We start from the raw sequence: 25763 nt of genomic DNA on the forward strand, positions 1-25763 counted from the left end.
TGATGCCTTCAAACATCCAGCCCGAAAGACTCTTTGGCTGTGTCAAGATGCGCTTGCAGAGGCACAGCGGTGTGCGCTTGCAGCGGCACAAATAGAAGCACAAGTTTATGCTACTGCTTTGTGCCGCAGCGCACAACCCTGCATGTGCACTTTGTTGTGGCACACATTGTCCCGCTTTGGGAAATTGCCCTTGCGCAGCTCCTCTCAGCTTGAGCAGCAGGGGCACAAATGGAGGAGTGTCTCACTGAAGGACCAAGCCTGTTTGTTCCAGTGCATGTTATTTTCACATGCCCTGCCCCACTTATTTTCACGGCACTCTTTTTTTGCTACTAGGAAATCCCAGTACCAAGTTTTGCCTCTGCACTGTACATTTGCAGTGTGGGGCACATTTTAACGTTCCATGCATGTAGTTTGTGGCACCACAAAGAGGTTTGCGATGCCAAAAACCTGCATGTGCCTGCACGTCTGGACGCAGCCTTCAGGGCTAAGCGGAGTAAAAAAAACAGAAAAGGGAAAAAAGTATTTTTGCTAGTACACCCAGCAAGTCTAACAGTATCTGTGATTTTTCTGAATTGTGTATTTAAGATGGTGCTTGCTTTTGTGCCAATTGACAAAGCTGGTGACAACCTGACCCCCTTGGTGCTCAGACAGGACAGCTGCAGGGACATGGTGGGGATCTGGAAACTGTGCTTATTTAAATGAATGTGATTTCTGTAGATGAGTATTTTTCTTGGACAGGTACTGCAGCTGCAGCTGGTCCCCTCTGAGACTGGGATAGCAAAGGATTTTATTGGGCCTCTTCCAGCCTTGCCAGGTCTTAAATATTACATTATCGTATCAGAAGCTCAAAGTAATTGTGTTTGCTGAAAAACAATCATACACTGAAAAAAATGCAAATAAGTCTTATTTATTTGACATTGCTCACAATAAGTGGCAGTGCGTGAGAATGGAGTCATCGAAGTTAAAGCTTTTCTTTTTGGGGCAAGCAGCCCCGAGCAAGTGCTGACAGCAAACCCGAAAGCAGATGAAGACGCTCTGAGTAACTCGGGTTTTGCATCAATTAACTGGCTCAAACATTATCGTGCATTGTCCAGGGTACAAGAGTTGAAATGATCATGCAAATACAATCATGAATGTACATCTGGCAACATGGGCCTCTTCCCTCAGGAACAAGAGACATCTTGGCTACGGACATGGGAGGGCTCCTGGCACGATTCACGCCCCGGCCGCAGGGTCAGGCTCTCACGTGGAGGCAGCACCCAGGCAGGGCGCGGGAGACTGCTTAGCTCCACCCCCTCGGCTCCTGATGACGCAACGGCCCTAGGACACAGCTCCCGACCACGCCCCCTTCCCCGCCCCGCCCCCACGTGAGGGGCGCGTCCCTCGCGGGTCGCCGTAGCAAGAAGATGGCGGCGCCCGCGGGCAGCGACAGCGAGGAGGAGGAGGATCTGGTGAGCTACGGCATCGCGCTGCGGCCCCTGGCCGAGGGTAAGGCCGCTGGAGGCAGCCGCTGGCTCGGGCCGCGCCCGCCAGGCTTCGCTGTTAATCTTTAAGCTGGGGGGAAAGGGGGAGGCCCAGGTAGGACGGAGCGCGGCGGGGGACAGGTTTCCTCAAACGCGCTCTACTGCGCTGCTGCCTCGCCGCCACCCCCGGCGGGGGAGGCCTTTCAGCCAGGGGCCGGGGCCTGCGGCCCGTCCCTGCTCTGTCGCCCCCCCCTCGCTCTTACCCGAGTTGTCACGGCCTGAGTGGAGAAACCACTGGGGTTTCCTTGTTTAAAATGTGGTGTTGTCACTGATACGCCCCGTGTGCCCAGCTTAATGTGAGCAGGCACCTGCCTCTGCGCAGAGACACGACCCGTCTCCTAGGGCCTGCTCTGATTGCAGATGCAGAGCTGACCTCGATTCCTTGTCACTGCAGCACCCCCAGGCTATTGGCAGTGCCAGGATCATTTATTAGCCCCCAGTGCCCTGGTTACATTCAGACCTGGGTCACTCGTCCTTGAGCAAAGCAATGTAGTTCAGGTAGAAAGCAGGGTAGATCCACACCTTCGAGACTAACCAGAGACAGTATGTGCGTGCACAAAAGCTTCTGCCATATCTATAGTTCTATTATCAATAGAGATACAGCACAAGCTTTCACACACATACACACATCTATATAGATATAGCACAAGCTTTTGTGGGCCAAAGCTTACTTCATCAGATGCTGATCGTATTACATCATTGCAGCATGCGATAAAGTGAGCTTCAGCCCATGAAAACTTGTGTTTGTTTATATATGTGTGTGTGTGTGTGTATGTGTATATACACATGCACTTGTGTTTGTTTGTATACATATGTGTATATGTACATGTACATATTTTGGTTTATCCATAAGGTGTAAATCTATCTTGCTCTCTTTCATACATCTTGTTTTCCAAAGTTTCCTACAACTTCAGGTTGATACAATTATTAGTCAACTTAACACTTTTTTATCTTTAGAACATTGTATGTGGTCCTCAGAGCGCCCTGTCCGAAGCAGGTGGATAGGTATTATTCTGTCAAGTTTCAGGCTAGGACATTCATGAGGCAGATAGGATTTAATTTATTTAAGGCCACAGAAGAAGTCATTGACGAAATTGAGATTAGAATAGGTAATCTGTACTGGTTTTCTGTGCCCTTACTCTTTTTTTTTCTTCTCTTGCTGTAATAATTTCCCATTTTCAATAGTTTTGGCAGTGCACAGCGCTACTATGCAAACTTCAATCCTTGTCATGTCAGAGGTATCTCCTATTTAAACCAGTTCTTGGTCACAGGGAGAAAACAGTTGTTGAGAGGAATGGGAGTTTTATATTTTATTCAGGTTAATTAACTTTCCCATTGTTATTTCTTTTTCTAATTGAAGGTGAACATATTAAGAAGCCAGTTCCTCTTCAAGAGCAGACTGTTAGAGATGAAAAGGGACGATACAAACGTTTTCATGGAGCTTTTACTGGTGGCTTCTCTGCTGGCTACTTCAACACTGTTGGTTCAAAAGAAGGTAAGATATTACTGGACACATCTACACAAGACGTTAAACGCTCAGTAGCCCAATAATACTGCACAGTAACATGTCATGGCAGAAACAGTGCCAATATGCTAATGTGCAGCAGCATCACTAAAAAATGTGTGCACTGGCGCTATTGCGCTGTAACAAGTGCTGAACTTAATGTGCAGTAACTATGGTGCATTAATGAACGTGTAGACATGCCCACTGTGTCTGAAACTAGTTCCTTCTATGGAAGATTTTCAGCCTTGCTCTATTTTCAGAACATACAAACACTATTTTTTTTTCTGAAAATAAATGTAAACTAGTGTTACCTAACTTTTCTTTATTGTTGTCACCTGCAAATGGTAATACCACTCTGGTAAAGTAACCTTGAACCTTTTACCCTCTGAATGCTTTGCCTGTAAGTGCAGAAATATTTTGTTGATGTAGCTTTACATGTAATCTTTCCTTGTTGCTTTCAAAGTTTATTATCATATGTGTGCTTAATTATTTGTTTCCTTTAAAGGATGGGCACCTTCAACTTTTTTATCCTCACGTCAGAAGAGAGCAGACAAAACAGCCTTTGGACCAGAAGATTTTATGGATGAAGAAGTAAGTTTAAAAAAATAACATACATTTCTTAGAACTGGGACTGGATGAATCTGGGATTTCCAAAAGTGTTTAAAGAAATGAAATGCTCAGCTTCCATTAAAAGTCAGTAGGAGTTGAACGCCTATCTCCTTTTAAACTTCTTTTAAAACATAAAACACAGAGGCCTTACTTTTTCTTTTCAGTATGAATTAACAAAGGTGACTTTCATAAAGAAAAAACTATTTCCTATTAGAAATTTTCCATGATGTGTTTTTTTTTTTTCTTCTTCAGGATCTTAGTGAATTTGGGATAGCACCTAAAGAAATTACGACAACAGATGACTTCGCTTCCAAAACCAAAGACAGAATAAAAGAGAAAGCTAGACAGATTGCAGGGGTAGCTGAACCCATCCCAGGAGCCAGTGTGCTGGATGATTTAATAGCACCTGCAAGGTGAGCAGATTAAAAAAATGCAATTCTGTATTGGCAAGGAAACATATCTGACTGCTACGCTTAGTGTGACTTATTATATTATACATGTAATATAATATTCAAAGAGATCCACCTGGCTTGTTTTTGACATGCAAATTTGTACTGCATATCATTTGTAGTTCTGTATGCAATCTACATGGGCAAAAGATAATACTTGGAGAATTGTGTTTACAGAAAACTGTGCTATGAAAACCTGATCCATACTGTTATAAGTTTATCTTTTTTCCACTGTGAATATTTAAAAAAATCATCAGTATAAATTTTTGCTTTTACATTTTCTTGTAGAATAACAATTGGTGTTGAATTGTTGCGAAAAATGGGATGGAAAGAAGGACAAGGAGTTGGACCTCGAGTCAAGAGAAAGCCAAACAAGCAACAACCTGGTACGTTCAGTTAATTTTAACAATTTGAAAAACAGAAAATTGTACTCTCCTCTGGGTATTAAGATTATCTGTGTAAAAACTTTTCATTTGCTCTAGTGTTTGTTTAACTGAGGCATAATTAATAAAGAATTATAGTGTAATATGGTGCTGTTGCGTTTTTACAGATCCTACAGTAAAAATATATGGCTGTGCATTACCACCTGGAGCGTCTGGATCTGAGGTATTGTGTAGGCAAAAGTTCTTGCTGCTGGTATTTATATTTTTTTTAAAATTACTTGTACACTTGTAAGTAATATTTTTAGTAAAATGAGAGAAGGGTAGTTAGCCTGAAGTTAGGCACATGGCAGGGAAGGCTGGCACCTTAAAGACTAACTCATCAGAAAGGCATATGCTTTCAAAGGCTACAGCCTACTTCATGGACAGAATATTTCTAAATTGCTTAAGACTCCTTAACATAAACCTGATATAGTTCTTTCACTAATTTGGCATCAGATGTTTAGGGAACTCTGAAAGTTTTCCAAATGTAGCGTCGTCTTAAGTAAATTTTATCATGGAACAAATATTTGTAATGCTGTATGGTTTTAAGGCAGACAAGGTTCCTTGGGTGAGTTTGATATCTTTTATTAGACCAACCCAAATAGTATGGTTTTAAAGTACTTGTGTTTTGTAATGGACTTTTAATTTTCTAAAAGGGTGAAGAGGATGACTATCAGCCAGAGAATGTGACATTTGCACCCAGAGATGTAATGCCTGTTCAGTTGACTTTGAAAGAGAATGTTCATGGACTTGGTTACAAGGGTCTGGACCCTACCCTGGCCTTATTTGGGGTTTCAGGAGAACACATTAATCTTCTTGATGATGACTTTGAGAAGTCAAATAATCTGCTTGGTGATGTGAGGAATCGTAAAGGAAGAAAACTGGGTATCTCAGGCCAGGTAAAAGTGTTGCAGTGTTGTTGCATGTACTATTTTGCAGCATCGTTTAAAATAATTTTTCTCTCCCATACAAAAATAAAACAAAAGTTTTATTTTTTTAAGTATATTGAAAATGCAATTACCATTAATAACCATGTTTGTGCTAGTCTGTTTTCTTCTTTCTTAGACTCAGAGCACTGCGTAAACATAAATGAAACTTTTGAAATGACTTTGAGAGGCAAGATGATAATTATAGTAGATTTAAAATGAGGCAACTGAAGTACAGGATGGGAAAGTGATTTAACTAGGCAAGTAAAAAAGCCAAGTTAAATTCAGGATTCAGATATAGTTGCATTTTTTTGGTTGAAGGAGATAACTATCAGGTTTTTTGCATTATTACAATAGTTATTTTGTGTAGGAAAGGGAAATTAAAATATTTTTACACCCTTACCTTTTCTTCATTGTTGGTATTCAGAAAGTTGCAGAAGAACCCCCAAGGGCCAAACCTGGTACTTCCTAGTGTGTCCTTGGGCTAGACTTTTACTCAAAACAATTGACATTTGTGCCATAAATGGAGATATTTCTATTGTTACAGTGCTATTCTGTGTTACTCCACTCAGACTTTAGGTTGTATCAGTTAGTTTTAGAAAGCTCATCTTGCTGCTTACAAGAAACGGGGTCAAACATACCTCTAACTCAAGTGTTGCCAGTCCCTCACTGTTTGGGCAGCGGGAGAACATGTTTGCTTTTTTACTGTAGGTCTCCATTTTGGCAATAGTATAAGCCACTGAGCTGGTCTCAAGAGTGTAGTTTAATTTCAACCAGAGAGTATGCCTGCCTAGATATGTGCTATTGCATGACTTTTTAAAGACGAAGCAGTTCATTTGAAGTTCTCAGATTCTAATGATTTTAAACCTGAAATCTTGTTTTTCAGGCTTTTGGCGTAGGAGCTTTAGAAGATGATGATGATGATATCTATGCTACTGAAAAATTGTCCAAATATGATACCGTTCTAAAAGACGAGGAACCTGGAGATGGACTGTATGGCTGGACTGCACCAAACCAATATAAAAACAAGAAAAGTAAGAATAAAGAGAATCCGAATTAAGTTTTAACTCTGTAGGAATAAATAAGATAATACTCATCTCTATTTCCCAAATCTGATAAGGATTGTTATTTTCTAGCCCTGCAATCTGATCACTTTATCTAACCTCTTCCTTTACTAGAAGTTCAAAAATATATATTACAGTAAAAGCTCCGTTGACCGGCACCTTACAAGCCAGCATGCTCTATTAACTGGCATGCTGGCTTGTAAGGTAAAGTGAAACCAGAAGTTCCCACCGTGGTACTTTTCATATTTTCCGAGCTCCCACGGCCCGGGGCAAAGTAGGCTGTGCAGGGCCCACGGGAGTGTCAGCAATGCTGTGGGAGGGGGCAGTGACGCCCTGGATCCAGCAGAAGAAGTGGCGGCCTGAACAGGCAAGGACGCCTGTTCGGGCCACTCAGTTAACCAGCATATTTTGTTATCCGGTATCCCCCGTTCCCGGGGGATGCCAGATAACAGAGCTTTTACTGTAAATGAAAACCTCAGTTCAGCTAGAAAATGTGTTTTCAGATAAATTTGCTACAGCAGGAGAAGTACTAAATGAAAAACACCTTCACAATGAAAATGCAGAAAAACATTGCTCATTTCAAAGTTGTATGATATATGTCGATAATAAGTAAGTATTACATGCCAAAATTTTGCTAAAAGAACACAAAGGTTGGATACACTAGAATTTAGATTGCCTCTGCAACCTTATTTCAGTTGCCTTGCATGTATGCATTATGATAAAATCTTTAATAATATAATCACATACTTAATGCTGTGCATTAAAGAACTCCGCTGTAGGACAGTACTTGTAAATACAAGTAGTAACCTGTGGCGGAGTTGATTAGTTTCCTGTGGCTTAATAGGGCTGCATGTGTGGACTTTGAGACTTTACTGCAAAGCTAATTAGGCAGCTCCACAGTAAACATCTTGTGTAGATGTGCCCAGTATGTAGTGTGAACAGAGATCTTTTAGAAGCTTTGAAGTTGGCCCTAGCCACTATCATGCCAAAGTCAAGCCCCTGCTCTAAAGCATGAGGTGACAGAACTTCTCAACCAAATGATTATGAGATTTTTTTTTTAAAAAAAAAAAGAAGGGCTAGACTTAGTTTTTCTGTGTTGTCATTTTTGGAAACAGGTCTTTTAGCCACATTCTTTCAAACACATTCATCCTGGGTTGGGCATTTGGCATAGATAATTTTATCCAGAATGGTTTACATTTAGCAAACTTAAACTCTGTTTTTGATTGTTTTTAATTAAAAGTGTCAACTTTTAACTGCTTATAAAAACTAAAATGTGAAACTGCATAAATGTACAGCTAAAAATTGCCACCAAAGGTGGCTGCTATAAGAGAGTAATAATGAATGGGACTCTTATGATGGCATCCATTCATCAGCGAGTGGTGGTGGATATTGCAGTTATTCTTTTGACTGGTGGCACATTTTCTCTTGTGGCTATAAAGACTGATGTTAAATCCTGCCACAGTGGTCACAGGTGTACATGGTATTAGGGGCTACTGTACTGATAGGCTGTTTCCTTCAGTCATGTTTCTGTTGCAATTTGAGTGACCATTTCTTGTTATGATGTTGGACTCCATGATAGAGAAGGGAGTGCCACTTTGTTCTGTCTCCTCCTAAGACCTCCCAAAGATTTGGGTTGATTCCAAAGCCTTCATATGCTGCCTGCAGACATCTTTGAAGTACAGTTTTGGGTTCCCTACTCTCCCCACCTGTGATTTGCCCAGACAAGATGTCATTTGGGATATGCCCATCTTCCATCCTGTGAAGATGGCCAAGCCAGCATAGGTGCTGCTGTTTGAGCAGTGTAGGAATGTTTGGCTTTGGCAATGGCCTCTCTGTTGGTAATTCTTCCTGCCACTTCGTGTTAAGGATGCACTGTAAGCGGCACAGGTAGAAGCTGTTCAGCTTCTTTTCTTGATATACATATGTTGACCATGTCTCATTGCTATACATAAGGACACTGAGGACGCAGACTTTGTACACAAGCAGTTTAGTTTCGATTGTGAGTTTTGTTCTAGACCAGGCGTCAGCAGTGTTTTCGGGCAGAGTGCTAAGAACACCCACAAACTTGACTTGTAAGACGTTGGTGTGGCTAGGGCCCAATCCATATTGTGGCAGCACCGTTCTGACCCCTTCCCCACCATCTACCCCAAGGTGTATGTGCCATGCAAGATGCCTTTGCATGCCACACTCTGGCACCCGTGCCAGGGGTTGCTTACTCCTGTTCTAGACTTGTTTGGAGAGCTTGCTGAAAGTGGTAGCTGGCTTTTTGATGTGCATGTTTAGCTCTTCATCCAGTAATAGGTTGTCACTCACTGTGGATCCAACATAGCGGAACTTGTTCACTGCCTCAAGAAGTGTGTTGTCAAAACTGATAGATGGTGACTTTTGTCTTGGCCTTTAGATATGATGGATTGTAGAGTTTGCCATCTGATCTTGTGTGAAGGTATATGCCTTCCTTCAAGCCATCAAAAGTGTAGTGCAGCTACATAGAGAAGATCCCAAAGAGTGTGGGTGCCAGAACACAACCCTGCTTCACTCCACTCTTCATCTCAAACCTGTCAGAGGTTGATCCATCAAACTGAACTGTGGCTTGCATGTTTTCATGGAAGGAGTACATCATGCAGAGTAATCTTGGGGGGCATCCAGTCTTTACCAGGACCTTGAACAAACCTGCTCTGCTGACGGGGTCGAAGGCTTTTATCAGGTCAACACATACTACATACAGTGGCTTATTTTGTTCTCTTTATTTTCCTTGTGGTTGACATAAGGAGCATATATCCACTTATCTCCCTGCGCTGAATCCACACTGTGATTCTGGGTAGATGTGGTCAGCAAGTTTTTGCAAGCATTTCAAGATGACTCTGGCAAAAAAGCCTTGCCTGTGATGCTGAGAAAAGAGATGTCCCTATAGTTGTAGCAGTTACCCTTGTCTCCCTTTTTCTTGTAGAGAGTGATGATGTTAGCATCACACGTGTCCTGGAGTACTTGACCTTCCTTCCAGCAGTACACTAGTTGATAAAGATGTGGTAGCAGGCTAGCCTTCCTGTATTTGAGAGCCTCAGCTGAGATGCCATCCTCCCCTGGTGCTTTTTTGCTTGCTAGAGTCTATGGCCTTGCTAAGTTGTTGGGCTGTAAGTTGCTGGTTCTTTGTCTAGCTGTGCCAGTACATTTAGAGTTGGAAGTTGATCTAGTGCCTCTTCTGAAATGTCTGTGTCATGGGAGTAAAGCTCTAGCTCTTATACAGGAGGGCTAATATCTGTAGGGGAAGGTGGTCCTTTAGCACACATTTACATATGCTCTAGAGATGGGGTGGAGTAGAGGGGCACTTTAACTAGAGCGGCTCCAAGAGCTGCTTTAATTAAGATGCCATAGTGTCTTGTGTATTAGTGTTCAAAATGGCAGTGGGGGTGCTTGAACTAAAGCTTATTCGACAAGCTTTAGTTTAAGTGCCCCTGCCACCATTTTGAAGTGCGGGAATGCTGATGCACGAGATGCAGGAGGCTGCTGGAGCATGGTAATTACAACATGCCAGCAGACTCCGTTAATCGATTAATCGCATTTGTTCTGACGCGTTGTAATTAACAGCATGTCGAAGCAGTTTCCCAGCATGTCTACAGGCACTCGTAGTGTTTGGTGTTTGCTGCTCTTGGAGTTGCCCAAAAACCCCGCCTAGGCATAAACAGAACCTGAGAACTGTTTAGAAATGCCGAATTTAAACAAAAAAACAGGACACTGTTCTCTGAAACAGCATCCTTTAATCCTAGTATCTTTTGACTTTTTCATTAAAAAAGTCTTAGGATGTTGGCTTTGAAAATGCTGAGTAACATTATCCTCATTTAATAGGATTAGAAGCTGAAGTAAAATATATTGGAAAAATTCTGGATGGCTTTTCTTTAGCATCTAAGTCGGCAGCTCCAAGCAAGGTAAGTAAACCAGGTTTTGTTTTTTGGGGTTTTCTTAGATAGATTAGCTAATCTAATTTTTTCTCTATTGCATGTTCAAATGCAATTAATAGTCTTGTCCACGTCAATAGTAATTATATGGCATATGCAACAAAAATGCAAAGAATTCCAATGTAGTACCAAAGAGGGATACACAGTTTAACAGCAAGTCCTCTTGTTATTACTGTATCCTAATGCCTTCCAATATATTGTAATAGGAATAGGCAAGCAGCAAAACCCCCCAGAACAACCAGGACTAAAGTTTTTTCAGACTGTTAATGTGAACCTGAAATTTGTGCAGTCACTGGACTTGGTAAACGTTTTTCAACTTGCTCCCTGAGCCTGACAGCTATTTTTACAGTTGGGTTGATTTAACCTAAAGGAACAGTTTACATATTCTATTTCTATGTCTTTCAAACATAGCGTCATGTTTTCTCAGTAGTCAAGACACCTTTCCCCCCCTTCTCCTCCTCCCCCCACAATCAACTTATTCTGCCAGTAACAAATTAATTTAGTGCTTAAACCCTGCTTTTGGGACTTCATTTTAAATGCAAGCTATATTGATATAAGTGTAGAATGGGCTAGTTCAGGCATAAAGAATGTAATATTTTTCCTAAAGAACAGAGGACAAGAAAAATCTATTGAATATAGTTTTGCAGTTGGAGGTATCTTCTTATTCAAGGATATTACTATGGGAGAAAGAAAAATAGGGTTTAAGTGGAGCAACTGAAGGTGTTTGAGAAGCCAGAAGATACCTATTGCATTTTTAAATATATCAAAATGCACACGATTAAAGAAGGTGAAATAGCTATTATGCAATATTCAAAATATTTTTCTTGAATTAAAGTTGAAAGCTGCACATGATTGCTAACTTCTTACAACTCCTGTTAATCTTTAAGGTGTTACCCTGCCATGACTTCTACCTGATTTCAGACTAACATGGCTGACTACCTCTCTTAACTCCTGTTAATTTTTGATTTGGTGTAATTTTTATACGTTGACAATTCAGTAACTATTTTTTCCAAATTTAAACATGTTTGTATATTACAATACAATTGATTTATTGACTCAGATTAACTGATACTGTACAGTTAATACTGTACATGTATAAAACTGATACTCTACATCTTTCCTTTCTATTGTTAAATTATATAAGATAAACTGACAGTGGTCAGTATGTTTTCTATTTGTTCTGGAAGACTTATCCACCACCTGACCTGCCAAGGGGTTACAGACCAGTCCATTACTTTCGACCTGTGATAACAGCTTGCAGTGAAAACTCCTCCTTACTGAAGGCATTGGTGGAATCTACTGGAAAGCTTGAGAGTGATACAGCACAGCAAAGCAGGCATACGCTGAATGCATCTCAGAGGAGGGACTTGTTAGGAGAAACTGCTCTAAAAGGTACATATGTGATGATACAATTGCTGTTTCATCACAGTAATTTTAGATTTTCTTACCTCTGACTAGACTGCAAGTTTGAATATACTTCGTATGGTCTTGAACATGTATTTTAATTAAAAATGAAATTAAAGACACAGATTGTATTAACCAAAATACCTTTCACAATCTGGCAGATTTAACTCCCAAATATAATTTATTGTGCATGTGCTCAAGATGCAACCGTGTGTGTGTGTGTAACATACACACACACTAGCCAATTGTCCATCAAGAATGACGGGGTGGAGGGGCTGGGATAGAGTGCCGCCACCTAACGCCCCATGCTGCCACTGTTCTGCCTCTTACAGGGAGTGGGGTGGGAGCGCTTGCCTTGGCTCCCCCACGCCTTGTCCGATCCTTGACATGGCTTCGGAATAATGGCAGCACTCCCCCATGCTTGGAGCACTCTGGCTGTTTCTGTCAGCCAATCAGAGTGCAAATAAAGCATTACAGACAGACTGACAGGCTTAAGCTTTTGTAATATTAGATTATTTTTTTATTTTCTTTTTACAGTTTAATGTGAATATATATAATATACAAAGTAAAACTTTGCAGTAAAGGTTACTTTTCAAGTAAGCCACTTCCTGTATTTAAAAGGTCATTTAAAACATCCCTTTGAGATTTTCTGCATAATATTAGCATATAATATTAACGATTAGACCATTGATTTTTCACTGATTATTTGTGTTTTCTGTGAATGTCTATACAAAAATCCTCTACATACGAATGGTTTTGTTTAGACAGGGAATAATACCAATGTGTAGTATATTTTTATTCATGATGGTAGAGTTTCAAATACTTCTCCTTTCCATTTATTTTCCATTGCTCTTTCTTTGTTCAGGTCCAGCTCCTTCTGTTTTAGAGTATTTGTCAGAGAAAGACAGAGAGAGAATCAAAGAAGCGAAACAAGCATCTGAACAACAGCTGAAAACAAAACCATTGCCTCAGCAGTCCATACATAGTAGATTTCAGTCAGCTTCCCGAGAAAGCCCTCATCAGAAATGGCATATGGCATTGGGGGAGCCGTTAGCAACTGCTGGCTCTAGTGACTTCAAACCATTTGCAAAAAATCCAGAAAAACAGAAGCGCTATGAAAACTATGTAGAGAGCCTTAAAAAAGGACAAAAAGGTAACTAACAAATGGTCATGACCTTTCTGCACAATTTTTTGTGGGGAATATTTCTAAAATTTTCAACTGTGTTAGGGCCCTAACAAACAAATTCTGCTTACTGAATGCCATGACACTTTCCTTTTGTCTACTTTACAAATTGGTGTATGTGAAATTCCATCTGTGGGACAGCTACAAATTTAGGTGCGTGAAGAGCCTTGCTGATATGCATCGGAGTTTCTCTTATCGTATCTTAATGTAGTTCACAACTTCATAGGCCATACAATGCTCTTACAGTCTTTTAAATTACATGCCTCTTGTTCTCTTTCTAGCTTTGTGTCCTAACTGTTTTTTAATACTAACCTTTCTTTTGTAATCAGACCTTGTTGTTCTGAGCACAAAGGGATCAAATTCCACAGGAGTGTTGCATTAGCCTTTTGTTGGAATATGTTTTGTTCCTTACAACCACAGAGAATTCTCAGTTACAAAAATTTCTTGATTATTTTCAAGGATTTCTTTTTCTTCTGTGATGTTCAGGCAATTAATGACATCTTCCCTCCTACTGTGCAAGTGTATCAGGAAAATGGAGCAGTTGTATTTGGCTTTAGCAATTAATCTCCATGTCTGTGGACCTCAACATCTGTGAAGTTTTCCAGGAAACTCAGCTAAACAGCCAACATATTTGGGTTCTCTTGCTTCCCTTTTACAGTCTTGATTTCAACCCTGTATGGTTATCTGTATTCATTCATTGAGCTGGTACTTTAATCAAATTGGCTTCCTTTGGTGGGGTCCTGGAGAGTAAGAGGCAGATTCCAACAAAGCAGAGAGAAACCAAACAAATGGTAGATGCCGACAGTGTGGTGCACTGTTTTTCTAGTTCAGTGGTTCTCAACCTTTTCAGAGTCAGGTCACCCTCCCTAACTTTTCTGAATGTGGTGGTACCTTTGGTTGAGAACCAAAGTTGTGCTTGACTTATCTCAGTTCTTCTTAATTTGGTGATGTTGCCTCCAGATGAAGTTGCCCCGTGTGTGGTATGTACAGCCAGACTGGGAAGCATGTGCATATATTCCTCTTGCATTATGCTTCTCTGATAATAAGCCTAAAGTGGGCAGGAGGGGAAGCTCAGCTGTAGACCTTTCTGGTCCAACCCCATATATAGTGTCTTATGGAGAGAGGTGTCTGGGACAGGTGGAACTGTCCTATGTGCCTCTGTTTCTGGGAGGAGTGTGGTTGTGGGGGCTGGACCGGGAAGAGCTGTAGTCCAAGCCAGCTGTCATGCCTGCTTTAGGATTATTGCATTTGTCTTGTATTGTGTGCTGCAGCCCTGTGTGTGGGGCAGTTTTACCTGGATGCCATTGCTGCAGCACCTGCATTACAGTACCATGGGCTGCTGCAATACCTCAACTAAGAACCAATGTTCCAGACAATTTTCTAGTTTAATTATCTTGTTGGGATAAATGGATCTGTCTTTTAATCTTTAGTTTATCTACTCGGAGCATGGCTATTACTTTGTAAAATAGAACTCTCCTCTTAAATACATTATTGGTAGAATAAGATGAAAATGTAGGAAATCTTAAAATAACTTCAAAGGTCAACAACCTCACATTGGAAAATCATCTGGCTTTTTGACTGGCTTGTCTTTCCTCTAGAAGCAAATGGGAGCCAAAATATGTTCCTTGTAAACACTGTGGAACCAGGGAAAGAAACAGTTTACTTTAAGAGTTTTTCTGTATTTATTACTGTACATATTTTAGAGACCAAAATGTCAATTTGAGAACCCAAATGGAAATCTAAACCTTCTAACAGATTTGTAGATTGTTTTCAGGATTTTTTTTCTTTTTCTTTTTTTTTTTCTTTTTTTTTTTTCTTCGGAGTTTGTTGCCATGTGTTTTAAAGGGCAAGAAAAAGACATCAATAGTACAGAGATTAATTAGGTAAATAGAATGCGAATATTATCGTTTTGGACAATCATTCCTCGTCTCTGTGGAGAATGGAATTAACCAGGGACTACTCGCGCTTCCTAAGTTCATAGCATTTTTAATACTCAAGTACACATTAATTGGACACTTACAGAGATGGGATTAGATTAGATATTAATCTAAGTTTTGGAATCGTTTGAAAGAATCACAAAATGAATTAAACACACATAAAATTTATTGTATTTTAAAGTAATTCTAAAGGGCTGCTAAGCATTTCTCTTTCTTAACTTGTAGTAGATACTCTGGTGAGTTGTTTAGACCCAAGCATGACAGAATGGGAGCAAGGAAGGGAGCAGGAAGAATTCTTTCGTGCAGCAGTGTTCTACAAATCCTCCAACTCAACCCTGTCATCTAGGTTTACCCGAGCCAAGTATGAAGATGACACTGAAAAAGTAGAAGTTCCTCGAGACCAAGAGGTATGTGCTATTTATGACTTGCAGTAATCCTGAGTCATTTAATACTGCCAGAAACATACGGTTTCTTTAAAGCATCTTTTGTAGGATAAACAATGTAAATACTCTTCTGTTGCCCTGCATTTCTTTTGGTATTTAGAAACAAAATATTGTATATAAAGCAATGTTCTGATAACAGTAGTTAAGCATTTATTTTTTGGGCGTGCTTTTATCTTGCTAGAATTACAGCAAACCAACAGCAATAGCAAGCACTTCAAGAAGCTCATATTCCTCTAGAAAATAAAAATATCTAATTTTTACAGAATGATATTGATGACAAAGAATCTGCTGTGAAAATGAAGATGTTTGGCAAGCTTACAAGAGATAAGTTTGAGTGGCATCCTGAGAAGCTGCTGTGTAAAAGATTTAATGTTCCTGATCCCTATTCTGAGTAAGATGATAAATCAAAGATCTTAATGCTTTCAAAATACTTTTTTTTTTTTTTTTTAATTCATAATTTTTGAGGGAAATGTTGGATTGACATTTCTGGAGACTATATTCCTTTCTTTGTTCTCAGATTAGATGCTGCAAAGCATTCTTTTTAACTAAACTAGAGGGACTCCTCTGGGGACAAGCCTATTAGGGAGAATTATTTTAAATTGTTTTAAATAATCCCAACAGACAGGGTAACATGTATGTGCTCTATTTGTTCTGTGGATAATTGGAGATTCCAGAGTTGTCCATTGATCCATTCATTAAAATAATGACTAACAAAACGTTTAATTTTCCTCCAGTTCATCTATTGTTGGGTTGCCCAAAGTGAAGCGTGACAAGTATTCTATATTCAATTTCTTAACTCTACCGGAGACCGCTACAACAACTGTAACTCAAACAACAAATGAAAAAATGCAACAGACTACCAATCCTAACAGTAAGTGAGATATTTTATTCCTATAACTCTAATACTTAATAATATAAATACTGAAATTTTCATTGTGGACTATCCATACCAAGATTAATTTCCAATAAACAAAGAAAAAAATCTTTTCAAAAGCTTCCTAATTTAGATGTAACCATAGGGCCAGATCAATGACTTGAGTTGGGATTGTATTAATTTAAATCATCTGGATATAAAGGTTAATATAGATCTTTTTGTTTTTAATTAAAAAAAAAATATAAGTGGTAATGAGGGACCAAGTACTATGAAATGATTAAACAGACCACAAAATGAAGCAGCATTTTTAATATGGAACTAACCTGGATGCTGGTAAACTTCTCTATTTTAGAGCCAAAGAAACCATCAAGATGGGATGTATCTGACAAAGAGAAAAAGAAAAAGGATTCCATCAGTGAGTTTATTAGTCTTGCTAGATCAAAAGTTGATGTTCAGCAGCAACAAGAACCAGCAACAGAGAAAGACAAAAGCAGAACAAATGAAGCTCTTCCTAATAAGGTAGCAAATTTTCACAAAGTTTGACATTTTCAGTTATGTTTATATTTATCCTTCTTGTTGTTGACATCTTTTCCTATAGCTGTGCTTTATGTTCTGAAGTACCCTTCATTTTGAGAGCCAATGATATTAAAATAGTAGTGCCACACAAGCAACACGGAGAAGAAGGATGATAGGTCTATATTTGGGTGCAACTATATGGAAGTGCATATAGTACATTCCTTTGTATTTTACCTACATAGTACGTCCTTGGGACTCCACATGTTTCAGGCGCTACAAATACATAGACCTCACTTCATAACAGCTTATATATACACAAATACACACCAGTTCCTGGGGCTGTAACAGACTTACTCAGGTTCATGTTTTCTGAGCTTAAGCACTGATGGGCCAGGGATAGTGGCATGCAAAGTTCTGCTCAACATTGTTCATGTAGCATCATGTTATCAAGAAGGGAAAGTCAGAAAACAAAGTCAAGGAACCAGGCTTTTCTGATTGACATCCTGTGGATCTTGGAATTCTAGGAATCCATTTTCTGGTCATGGATAAATAGAAGGTGAACTGCACTTTCCCTCTGACCAGCAGGAAATTGGGGAAAGTACAGTTGCATAGTTCCCCCTAGAACAATGAAAAAGAAACTCTAAGTTTCCATTCCCTTATGGGAGAAGCAAATTTGAGATTATTAGAGATTCTGGGAAATTGACTTGAAAGTACAGAGTGTTGAAACTTCGCATTTTTTACTTTCTCTTTGCTCTAGATAAATGATTATTTCAGTATTCGTGATTCTCAGCTGTGATCCATGGACTGCCAATTTGTAAAGATGAGGCTAATTTCTAGACGACTAAAAACATAACACATTTCATGGAAGATATATAGGTGCCACAATATAGGCTTCCGTCCCATCCAGGAGAGCACATAACTGCAGATGCTCCCTCTGTCTAAAGAAAGGGTGTTTGTACCTTAAAGCTTGCAAAGAATTTTTCTGGCTATTCCAGTTGGTCTAATAAAAGATATCAGATTTACTCAAAGAACTTTGTCTACCTAGTTGCCACAAAGACTCTTAATTGAATAATGAGTTGGAGGGTAGTCTTGACAACTGGAAATAAGAGTAGAAGTGGTACAAGTTGTGAGGTTTTGGTAATCTTTGTCCTATATGGGAAAAATTCAAAGCTCGTGTTGAGATAAATGTTGTTGAAGTAATTCATTTTGTTTTATTGAAAAGGCAGACAGAGTAATCTGATCAATGTGAAATTTTGCTTGAATGTGGTCTAAATATGAATTAGGAAATTAATTTGAACTCTAGCTATTGTTTGATAAATTGCTGCTATATTCAGTAACTATTTGTGGAGGCTTTCTGTAGATAACCCCTAGAGCTTCCCAGGTTTGTATCAAACTACCCAATTTAAAGTGTGAGACAAGAGATTATTATCCCTTTTATTTGAATTATATAAAATCAGACATTCCAATGGAAGCCGTTTGAAAAGTTGACCCTGTTAGTGAAATAGCTTCAGTAGTGAAAAGTTACTGTTTTTGGTTTAGTTATTTTGTTTTCTTTAGCTAAAATGGATTAACAAATATCAAATAAAATCTTAGTTTATGTACTTACGTTACACCTTGTTAGACCTAGCCCAAATTTTTATGGGTGAGCACCATTTGGGGAATCTATGCAAGTCCCTCTGCTCCATCCCAGCAATGAACTTGGAGCAAACTAGAAGAGAGGTGGAGAGGTCATATAGATTTTTCTGTGTTGAATTGTTATGAAGACTACATTGACTCAACACACTTTGGTGCAGGAGGAAGTGTAGAATTTGCACTTACCTGAATTGTGGTTTATTACTCGTATACAAGTGGCATGTCTATGTGAGATGATTACTGCGGAGTAGACTAATTAGCTCTGCAGTAAACATCTTGGCATCTACACATGCAAGGCTATTAGGCTGGAGTAAACTAATAAACTCCACAGCAGGGTAGTACCTGTAAATGCAAATACTACCCTACTGTGTAGTTTTTCACCCTGCAGCACCACATGTAGACACTGATGTGGCTGGCTGAGGGTGCTTCAGCATAGGGGCTGCCTGCTGGCTAGCCCCGCACTGGAGTACACATATGCCCCAGCCCTTCCATAGTATATTGAGCGAGGTCAGAGCAGCCCCAGGCTGGTAAGCTGACCCCTGGGCCCTCTGCAAGTCTGGGCTGCGCTGACCCAGCTTAGCATATTGTGGTCCCAGGCGCACGTGTAAGCACAGCAGTTTATGTGCCAGAGGTTATTGCATTGTATTAATATGCACATGTGGATGCGCCCAAGGACAGCAAGTATAGTGTGGAATAGTAAAACCTATGATGCCAGCAGGTGGGGCTGAATGAGTCCAGCAGGTGGGGTTGAATTCCATCTGGTTTCCCCGCTGAGTTCCATGGATAGAATTTGCTTTTACTCTGCTTTGAATGGGGAAAGAGGCGCATTCTGAAGAGGGTTTTTTCTTTCATTTAAGTTCACCATAAGCAATTACATTTAGAGTCTGACTTGAAAATAAAATGTATTAGTATTCCACTTTACTGCAAGTGATCTGTTCAAACTATATAGAAAAGCATACTTTATATTGTTTGTTTTTTATTGGAAAGGAGTTTAACTCTGGGTTTTAAAATGTTGGGTCAAGAGTTTTTGAGTTTATGGACTTCAGTTTCACAGTGAAATGTGATGGTTCTAATATCCTAATAAAGCTTCTGTTAAAGATGTTGAAATCATTTGTTTAATTTAATAGAGATGGACTTTTTTTTCCTCTCCTGAGTGCTTAAATCCTTTCATTATGGTACTGTTATGCAGGTAGTTAATGAAAGTGTGGATCAGAAAGAAGAAGAAGAAGAAAGCAGACCATCCATGGATTTATTTAAAGCTGTCTTTGCCAGTTCCTCAGATGAAAAATCATCCTCTTCTGAGGAAGAAAGTGATGAAGAAGAGCATCAAACAGCTGCTGCAGGGCCAGACTCAGAAAGTACTAAGTGTGCTGATCCACCAGATAACTCGTCTGCTGTACAAGGTGGTACTTAATAGTTTGCTTCAGAATTATGAAATTCATTAAGTAACATTCATGCATGAACCTCTAGTAATTTTATTTAGACATTAATAAAATTTGGTCTGGTTGAAATATGATTTTCTTCAATTTTAAATTGACTGGCATAATCCCACCAGTGTGCAGGGAGTCAGTCCAAGATAAATCCATGCTGAATCATGCCTTATCTATATAGACATTACCTACTTTACCATAGGCTCTGTATAGTTTTTAGAGAGACATTATCAAAGACCTCTGTTTCCTAAACAGAGTGATAGATGACCTCATTTCCCTTATTTCTCTGTAAGGAATGTCAACATCAGTGACTCTGAAGTAAGGTGCAAAATAAATGGTAAAGTATAACTATTTAGTGATGGAACTTTGACAGGATTGAAAATAAGTAGAAGTTGAATTCATTTGAAAAATATATTCACTTAATATAATGGCAAAATATATTTTGCCCGGTTGTTTAAAAATACATCTCTTGCTATTTTTTATTACTGGTCCATACATATAGCACCAAAAACAAATGGAGGTGAAGGAGAAAGTAATGTTCTCCCTTGCTAATGAGTAAAAATGAATAGTGGAATATTGTAGTGAGTTTTTTTTTCCGGTTTTTAAGGTTGACATTGACAGAATGTATTACAGTATATTGAATAGCTTACCATGAAGTAGCTTGAAGTTTAGTATCGGCTTGTTTGTTGTTCTGGACATGTTGGGATGCTGTATTTCAGCAATTTTTACTGACGTCTGTCTATTTGCTGATTTGAAAAATTTGTTACTATGCACTAGGTCTCAGCCATTAGTGTCAACAATCTAATTAGTACAAATGAAATGACAAATTGCTAACTAAAAAGTTGTACCCCATAAACTTTAATTAGTTTTAGTTCCATACAAAAAAGACTGATTCATTTATTTTTTTTAAGTGTAAATTTCCTGCACAGACAAGTACAAAGTTATCATTTAGGATCTGACCAGGCATAGATGGAATTTAGCACTGGAATTTTGGAATTAAGGTAGATGTGTTATTTTTTTAGACCATGCAGTGGTTACACCTGAGCCAGATCTTCCTATGCCATCTGCTTTAAAGGAGAAGCTAGATGAAAGGGAATTTGGCCCGAGATTGCCTCCAGTTTTCTCTTCTGGTGAGTACTGAAGACCTTGAACATATAAATTCTGTATGCTGAAAACATTTACAAGATATATTTTATTTAAGTTTTTAAAGCTGTATTTCCAAGTACAGATTGCATCTTCATTTAGGTGTTGCACAGACAGATACAACTGAATGTTACAGGGTTGAAACCTGTTTTTTAAGCCTTAGAATATTTTGGCAGAATATTTTGTTTGGGGTTTTTTTTTTGGAAATTCATAGTGTGGGCTTGTGTGTGCTGATATCTGTGAAAAGGCTTGAGCTTGCGTAGTTCTTGTTGTGAACTGGTGGAGAGTAAAGTAATGTAAAATAATGGTGGTAGTAAAATAATGGCTGTGACCTTTCATTCAGAATTCATATTTAACCTAACTATAATTTTACTTATAAATTGCTATAAACATAGTGGCTGCTTACAGATATGAAAAAAAACAAAAAACCATGTGTGATGGGGGTCGCACCCCTTGACAGGTGCCCCGCCCCCTGGTCACCATCTTGGGACCAATGTCCAAATGTCTTGGAACCAGGAAGGAGCCCAGGGAAAAGCTGAGCGGGGGGGGAAGGGGGAAGCGGCCCCACCACACATGTTGCCCCGCCCTGCAGGCGCTTGCAACCCACATGGGGCTGTCTGGAGTAGGTACATGCGGGCTATGAGCAGCTGCAGCGCCAGGCACCGGGTGTGGGTGGGGAGGGGCCGTCATATCCTCCTCCTCCCCCCCCCCCCCCCCGTGCTCCTTCCTTGCCCGGGGTTGTCGTGTGTGTGTGTGGTCCCCCCCCCACCTTACCTGCGGTTCTGGCACGGGGCAGCCATGTCCTCCCAGCCCAAAAACCCTGCCTGGGTCTTCCAGCTGGGGGGCAGGGCCAGGCAGGCCCCACTGCTGTTGGAGCCCACCAGGCTTCCCCTGGGTCCTACAGAGAAATATTAATTTTCTATATTTTTTTTAAGGACCCCGCAGGCTGAATAGAATGGCCTTGTGGGTTGTATTTTGCCCACCCCTGATTTCAGCAATAGCTGATTCAATCAGTTAATTAAATTTTAGCTATATGATCAGCTATTAGATTTTAGCTATTATTTATCAATCATCTATTAGATGAAAGTGCCAAAAAGCCCTGCTGAAGCATGTGAGTTATACAAATGCCACGGAGCTGAATCAAACTGGTGCAATTCCTCTTCTGGTAAAATGCTGGGGGGGGGTGTTGTTGGATTTTGTTTGTTTTTTTTCCCCATCTCTGTCAGCACCCAGTGTGTAGCTATTATTTTCAACTTGTCTTTTTATACCTTTTTAGATTTTTGTGATTATGGTGGTGTATGCCTCTGTTCTTACCTGTTTAAATATGGAATAGATAAGAGACTGTTTAAATCTCCCTTAAGAGTGTGGTAGTTAATCTGTAAACTCTGCACACAAGTTGTAGGTATTCTTGTGGCACATGATTTTAGTTAACATCCAGGTTGTTCTTGTCTTTTACTGGGTAATGTTCTTCGTTCTTTACATTTGATTTTCGCTTTAGATACTGTACAACAGCATGAGCCAGTACAGCTAACAAGGTTTTCTGAAGTGAATCAAAAAGAAAAACGTAAAAAGAACAAAGAAAAACACAAGACCAAGAGAGAGCACAAGCACAAAAAGGAGAAGGTGATCAATATTTTTAGTTCTTTGAACTGGTTTTCTCAGTTGAGCAAAACAAAATTCTATAATTTACGCTGAGGTGGGATTTTGGAGCACTCCTAGATGCCTTTTTGAAATCTCTAGCTTCAAACACAAAACATTTTGTAATCAGGGTGCTTCTTTCCCTTTAGAAGTTTAGGCATCATAGGCTTAAGTGTATTGTATGCTACAGAGATATGTGCTGAAGACTTTGAGATACAATATCATAATTAAAATAATCCACGATTTGAAGATAGACAAGGAATAATCAAGTTCCCCTTTCTTACTGAGGGAGGAGGAGGGAGAAAAGGGATTCTGCTTTCAAAGTAGCTGTTTGTTTTATGGAAACTGGGCATGACATCTCATTTAATAGTATCATGATCAAAGCAGTGTGAAAATAAAAAATGTTTTGATTTTTTTTTTCCACATTTGCAGTATTTTACTCAGTGATTAATGCACATTTAGAACTTCTTTTCTTGCTTGCTGTTGTGTTGATTGTTATGTATTTGCTGTGAAGTACTGGTTGAAAGATGAAGTTTAAAAGTCAAAGCAAAAATAGCACTGGTATCCATCATTGGATTAACTTGCTGCAGATAGTGGCCAAAGGGGAAAATGTACATCTATGAAAATTAGTCACCCCAAATTAGCATATGAGAGGTGAACCAAGGGAAGCACCTTGGAAATTGGGGTAACAAAAGCCAATGTGGTAGGATTTTAAATAGTGTTCTTGCTTTTTTTCTAGTGCTTGTCTTTGTTCTTTTTCAGGATGTTGATGTTATTTAATTTGCTTTCAAATTTGTTTCTGTACTCCTATTTAGATTAATAAGAAATAAATCTTCACTTTGTGTGCAGTCTGCTGAATCTGCAGAATTATGCTTCTTAATCTGTTTATTTTGTTGTATTTGGTCTTTGCCTTCCAGAGAACTTGTGCTTGTATTGTTTAAAGTTTGCACAGCTGAAGATGTGCAAGAACCAGTATTTCGTGTGTTTCAGTTAAATTTGGGATTACTTTCTGAAGTTACTGGAATAGCTTTCTTGAAAATGCAATTGCTCTTTTTGCACTTCCATTTTAATTTGTCCCATTTTCTTAAGAAATATATGACTAACAGGGTCTCAATTCTTCTTTTTTAACAGAAAAAGAAACATAAGAAGCACAGACACAAAGGAAAACACAAGAATAAAAAATCAGAGAAAAACAGTAGCTCTGACACTGCTGAAAGCAGTGACAGCCTTAGTGATGCAGAGATGAACGTGGATTTATCACCCCACGAACTTCTAAGGAGGTAATAGATAACTTACTGAAAGTCTTGCAAATCCAGCAACAACGCTAGGTAGAATCTTTACCTGATGTAAATAGATGTGGCTTCACTGAAGGCAGTAGAATTTACATCAGTTTGTACTACGTGTGGATCAGGCACTGTGTGTTTGTGTAGAAAATGGCTCAAGTTTGGCTAATCAGGTCAGTAAAGATAAATTATGTTTGGTTTCAGGATCTAGATGTGCCTGATAAAAACTAATTTTCAGATAAAGTTCTCTAGGGAAAAGGGTTCTTGAACAGATAACTAGTTTCTTCTGAGTTAAAGAAGGTCATTTTGGACGAGATGATTTTTATATCCTTGTACTATAAACGGAGTAGAAATTGAGCAGCTGAGCCTATTGCTAGCATGTTTTTTCAGAGGATGTAATCGAGATTAACAGCCTCAAAACCTATCTCTCCCTGGTGCCCAATAGAATATGTTCTCAGTATCTGAGTCTGCTGCTGCAATCTTGCTGAAATCCTGTCCACTCAACTGAATAACTGCAATCCAGTGCATCCAGTTTGTCAGAGGTGGTCAGTGTTATACCCCCCTGCTTGCTAGTTCTGTTCTTGTGACCTGGCAAGTTACCAAAACTTCAGAGAAAATCATGCTTCAATAGAAGATTTTTGTAACTTGGTATCTGCTGGTTCAAATATGAAACAGCTACACAGACAGTGAGAACTTCTCGTATCATTTGCATGCCTGTTCAGCAAAACCAAAATTTAAATTGGTTGGTCTAACTTCAGACATCTCTGCTCTCAAATATTTTTATACACTATAGGCTTTGAATACAGTAGTACCAGTAGCGTAGAAATTAAGCCATAAAATACAGTTCTAAAACAACTCAAAATGGAAGTTGGTCTTGAACTGAATGTACTGTACTCCAGAGATTTGCTCAGTGGAGGTAATCCATCTGACCAAAGAACATGTTGTACAGAGTACCACCTTCACCCTCCTTTGGTATAGGGAGCTCACTGTGGTATAGGTCCTTATTTGGAACAAAGGGATACAAATAAAAACTGGAATTCTCTTCCTTTCTTTTGCTCATCTTCCCTCCCAAAATATATTAGGAACATGTGAAAGCTTTATTAATTTGTTAGTATTTTAAATGAGAAAATGTATTTTTATTTTAAAAAAGTATTTTAAATGTTATTTTCTAAATAAGCAGCTAAAATTTGCTGCTGTGTCTGATTTTTTGCACTAGAATTTGGGCTTCCTTGGGCAAACTGACATTTTGTAGGCCCTCAGATTTGTCTAAAAATCTTGCATCTTTATTACAATTTTTTCATTTTTTGTTTAAATGTGATGTTTGAGAAACTCTGTAACTCTGTAATACATTTTCTGATTTTTTTCTTTATAACTAATCAAAATGGTCTTTCTTTCAGGCTGAAAGACCTGCCAATAACGAAGAGGTAGTTTGCTGAAGTCGCTGTATGACTTGATCTCCTCCATGATGGTAGATCAAATATGTATATGTAGTGTATAGTTTGATGCACTGTAAATATTGTATTTATGTTGAATTGGTTTGAAAGCATAAATTTATACCTGTTTGTGTGATGCTTTGCAGTTTTAATCCATATAAATTATGGAATGCTGGAAAGACCCTTAGATTTTTTTGTGACTGCATTATCAACAGGAATAATGAAGTGTCTACATTTTAATTAAATGGGACTTAAGGTATTTTAATAAACTGTGCATTACAAACGGTGTTTCTGGTACTTTAATCATTGTCTCAAAGCTCCAATTACCTACTGCAAACATAAACATAATTGACTTCTGAAATAAGTGAAACTAGAAAGTGAGGTAGGCAGAATTTAT

General features: G+C 39.1%; 1 protein-coding gene across 2 annotated transcripts; it reads left to right on the forward strand.

Moving 5' to 3' along the window:
- The first annotated feature begins 1365 nt into the window (after positions 1–1365).
- Positions 1366–25654, forward strand: GPATCH1 (G-patch domain containing 1). Of its 2 annotated transcripts, none has more exons than XM_006274300.4 (20): positions 1366–1488; positions 2884–3018; positions 3533–3618; positions 3889–4049; positions 4374–4471; positions 4636–4691; positions 5164–5406; positions 6320–6467; positions 10341–10420; positions 11638–11842; positions 12720–13007; positions 15200–15381; positions 15681–15808; positions 16152–16288; positions 16644–16810; positions 19629–19842; positions 20892–20999; positions 22511–22635; positions 23782–23930; positions 25331–25654. In XM_006274300.4, exons 1-20 carry the CDS (start codon positions 1407–1409, stop codon positions 25359–25361), a joined length of 2823 nt encoding a protein of 940 aa, XP_006274362.3. In that variant the 5' UTR covers positions 1366–1406; the 3' UTR covers positions 25362–25654. The 2 variants fall into 2 exon arrangements, with proteins under 2 accessions (XP_006274362.3, XP_059569843.1); XM_059713860.1 differs by having other exon boundaries at positions 1394–1451.
- The last annotated feature ends 109 nt before the right edge of the window (positions 25655–25763 follow it).

This window comes from Alligator mississippiensis, chromosome 10 (assembly GCF_030867095.1).
Source record: "Alligator mississippiensis isolate rAllMis1 chromosome 10, rAllMis1, whole genome shotgun sequence".
Lineage (NCBI taxonomy): Eukaryota > Metazoa > Chordata > Crocodylia > Alligatoridae > Alligator > Alligator mississippiensis.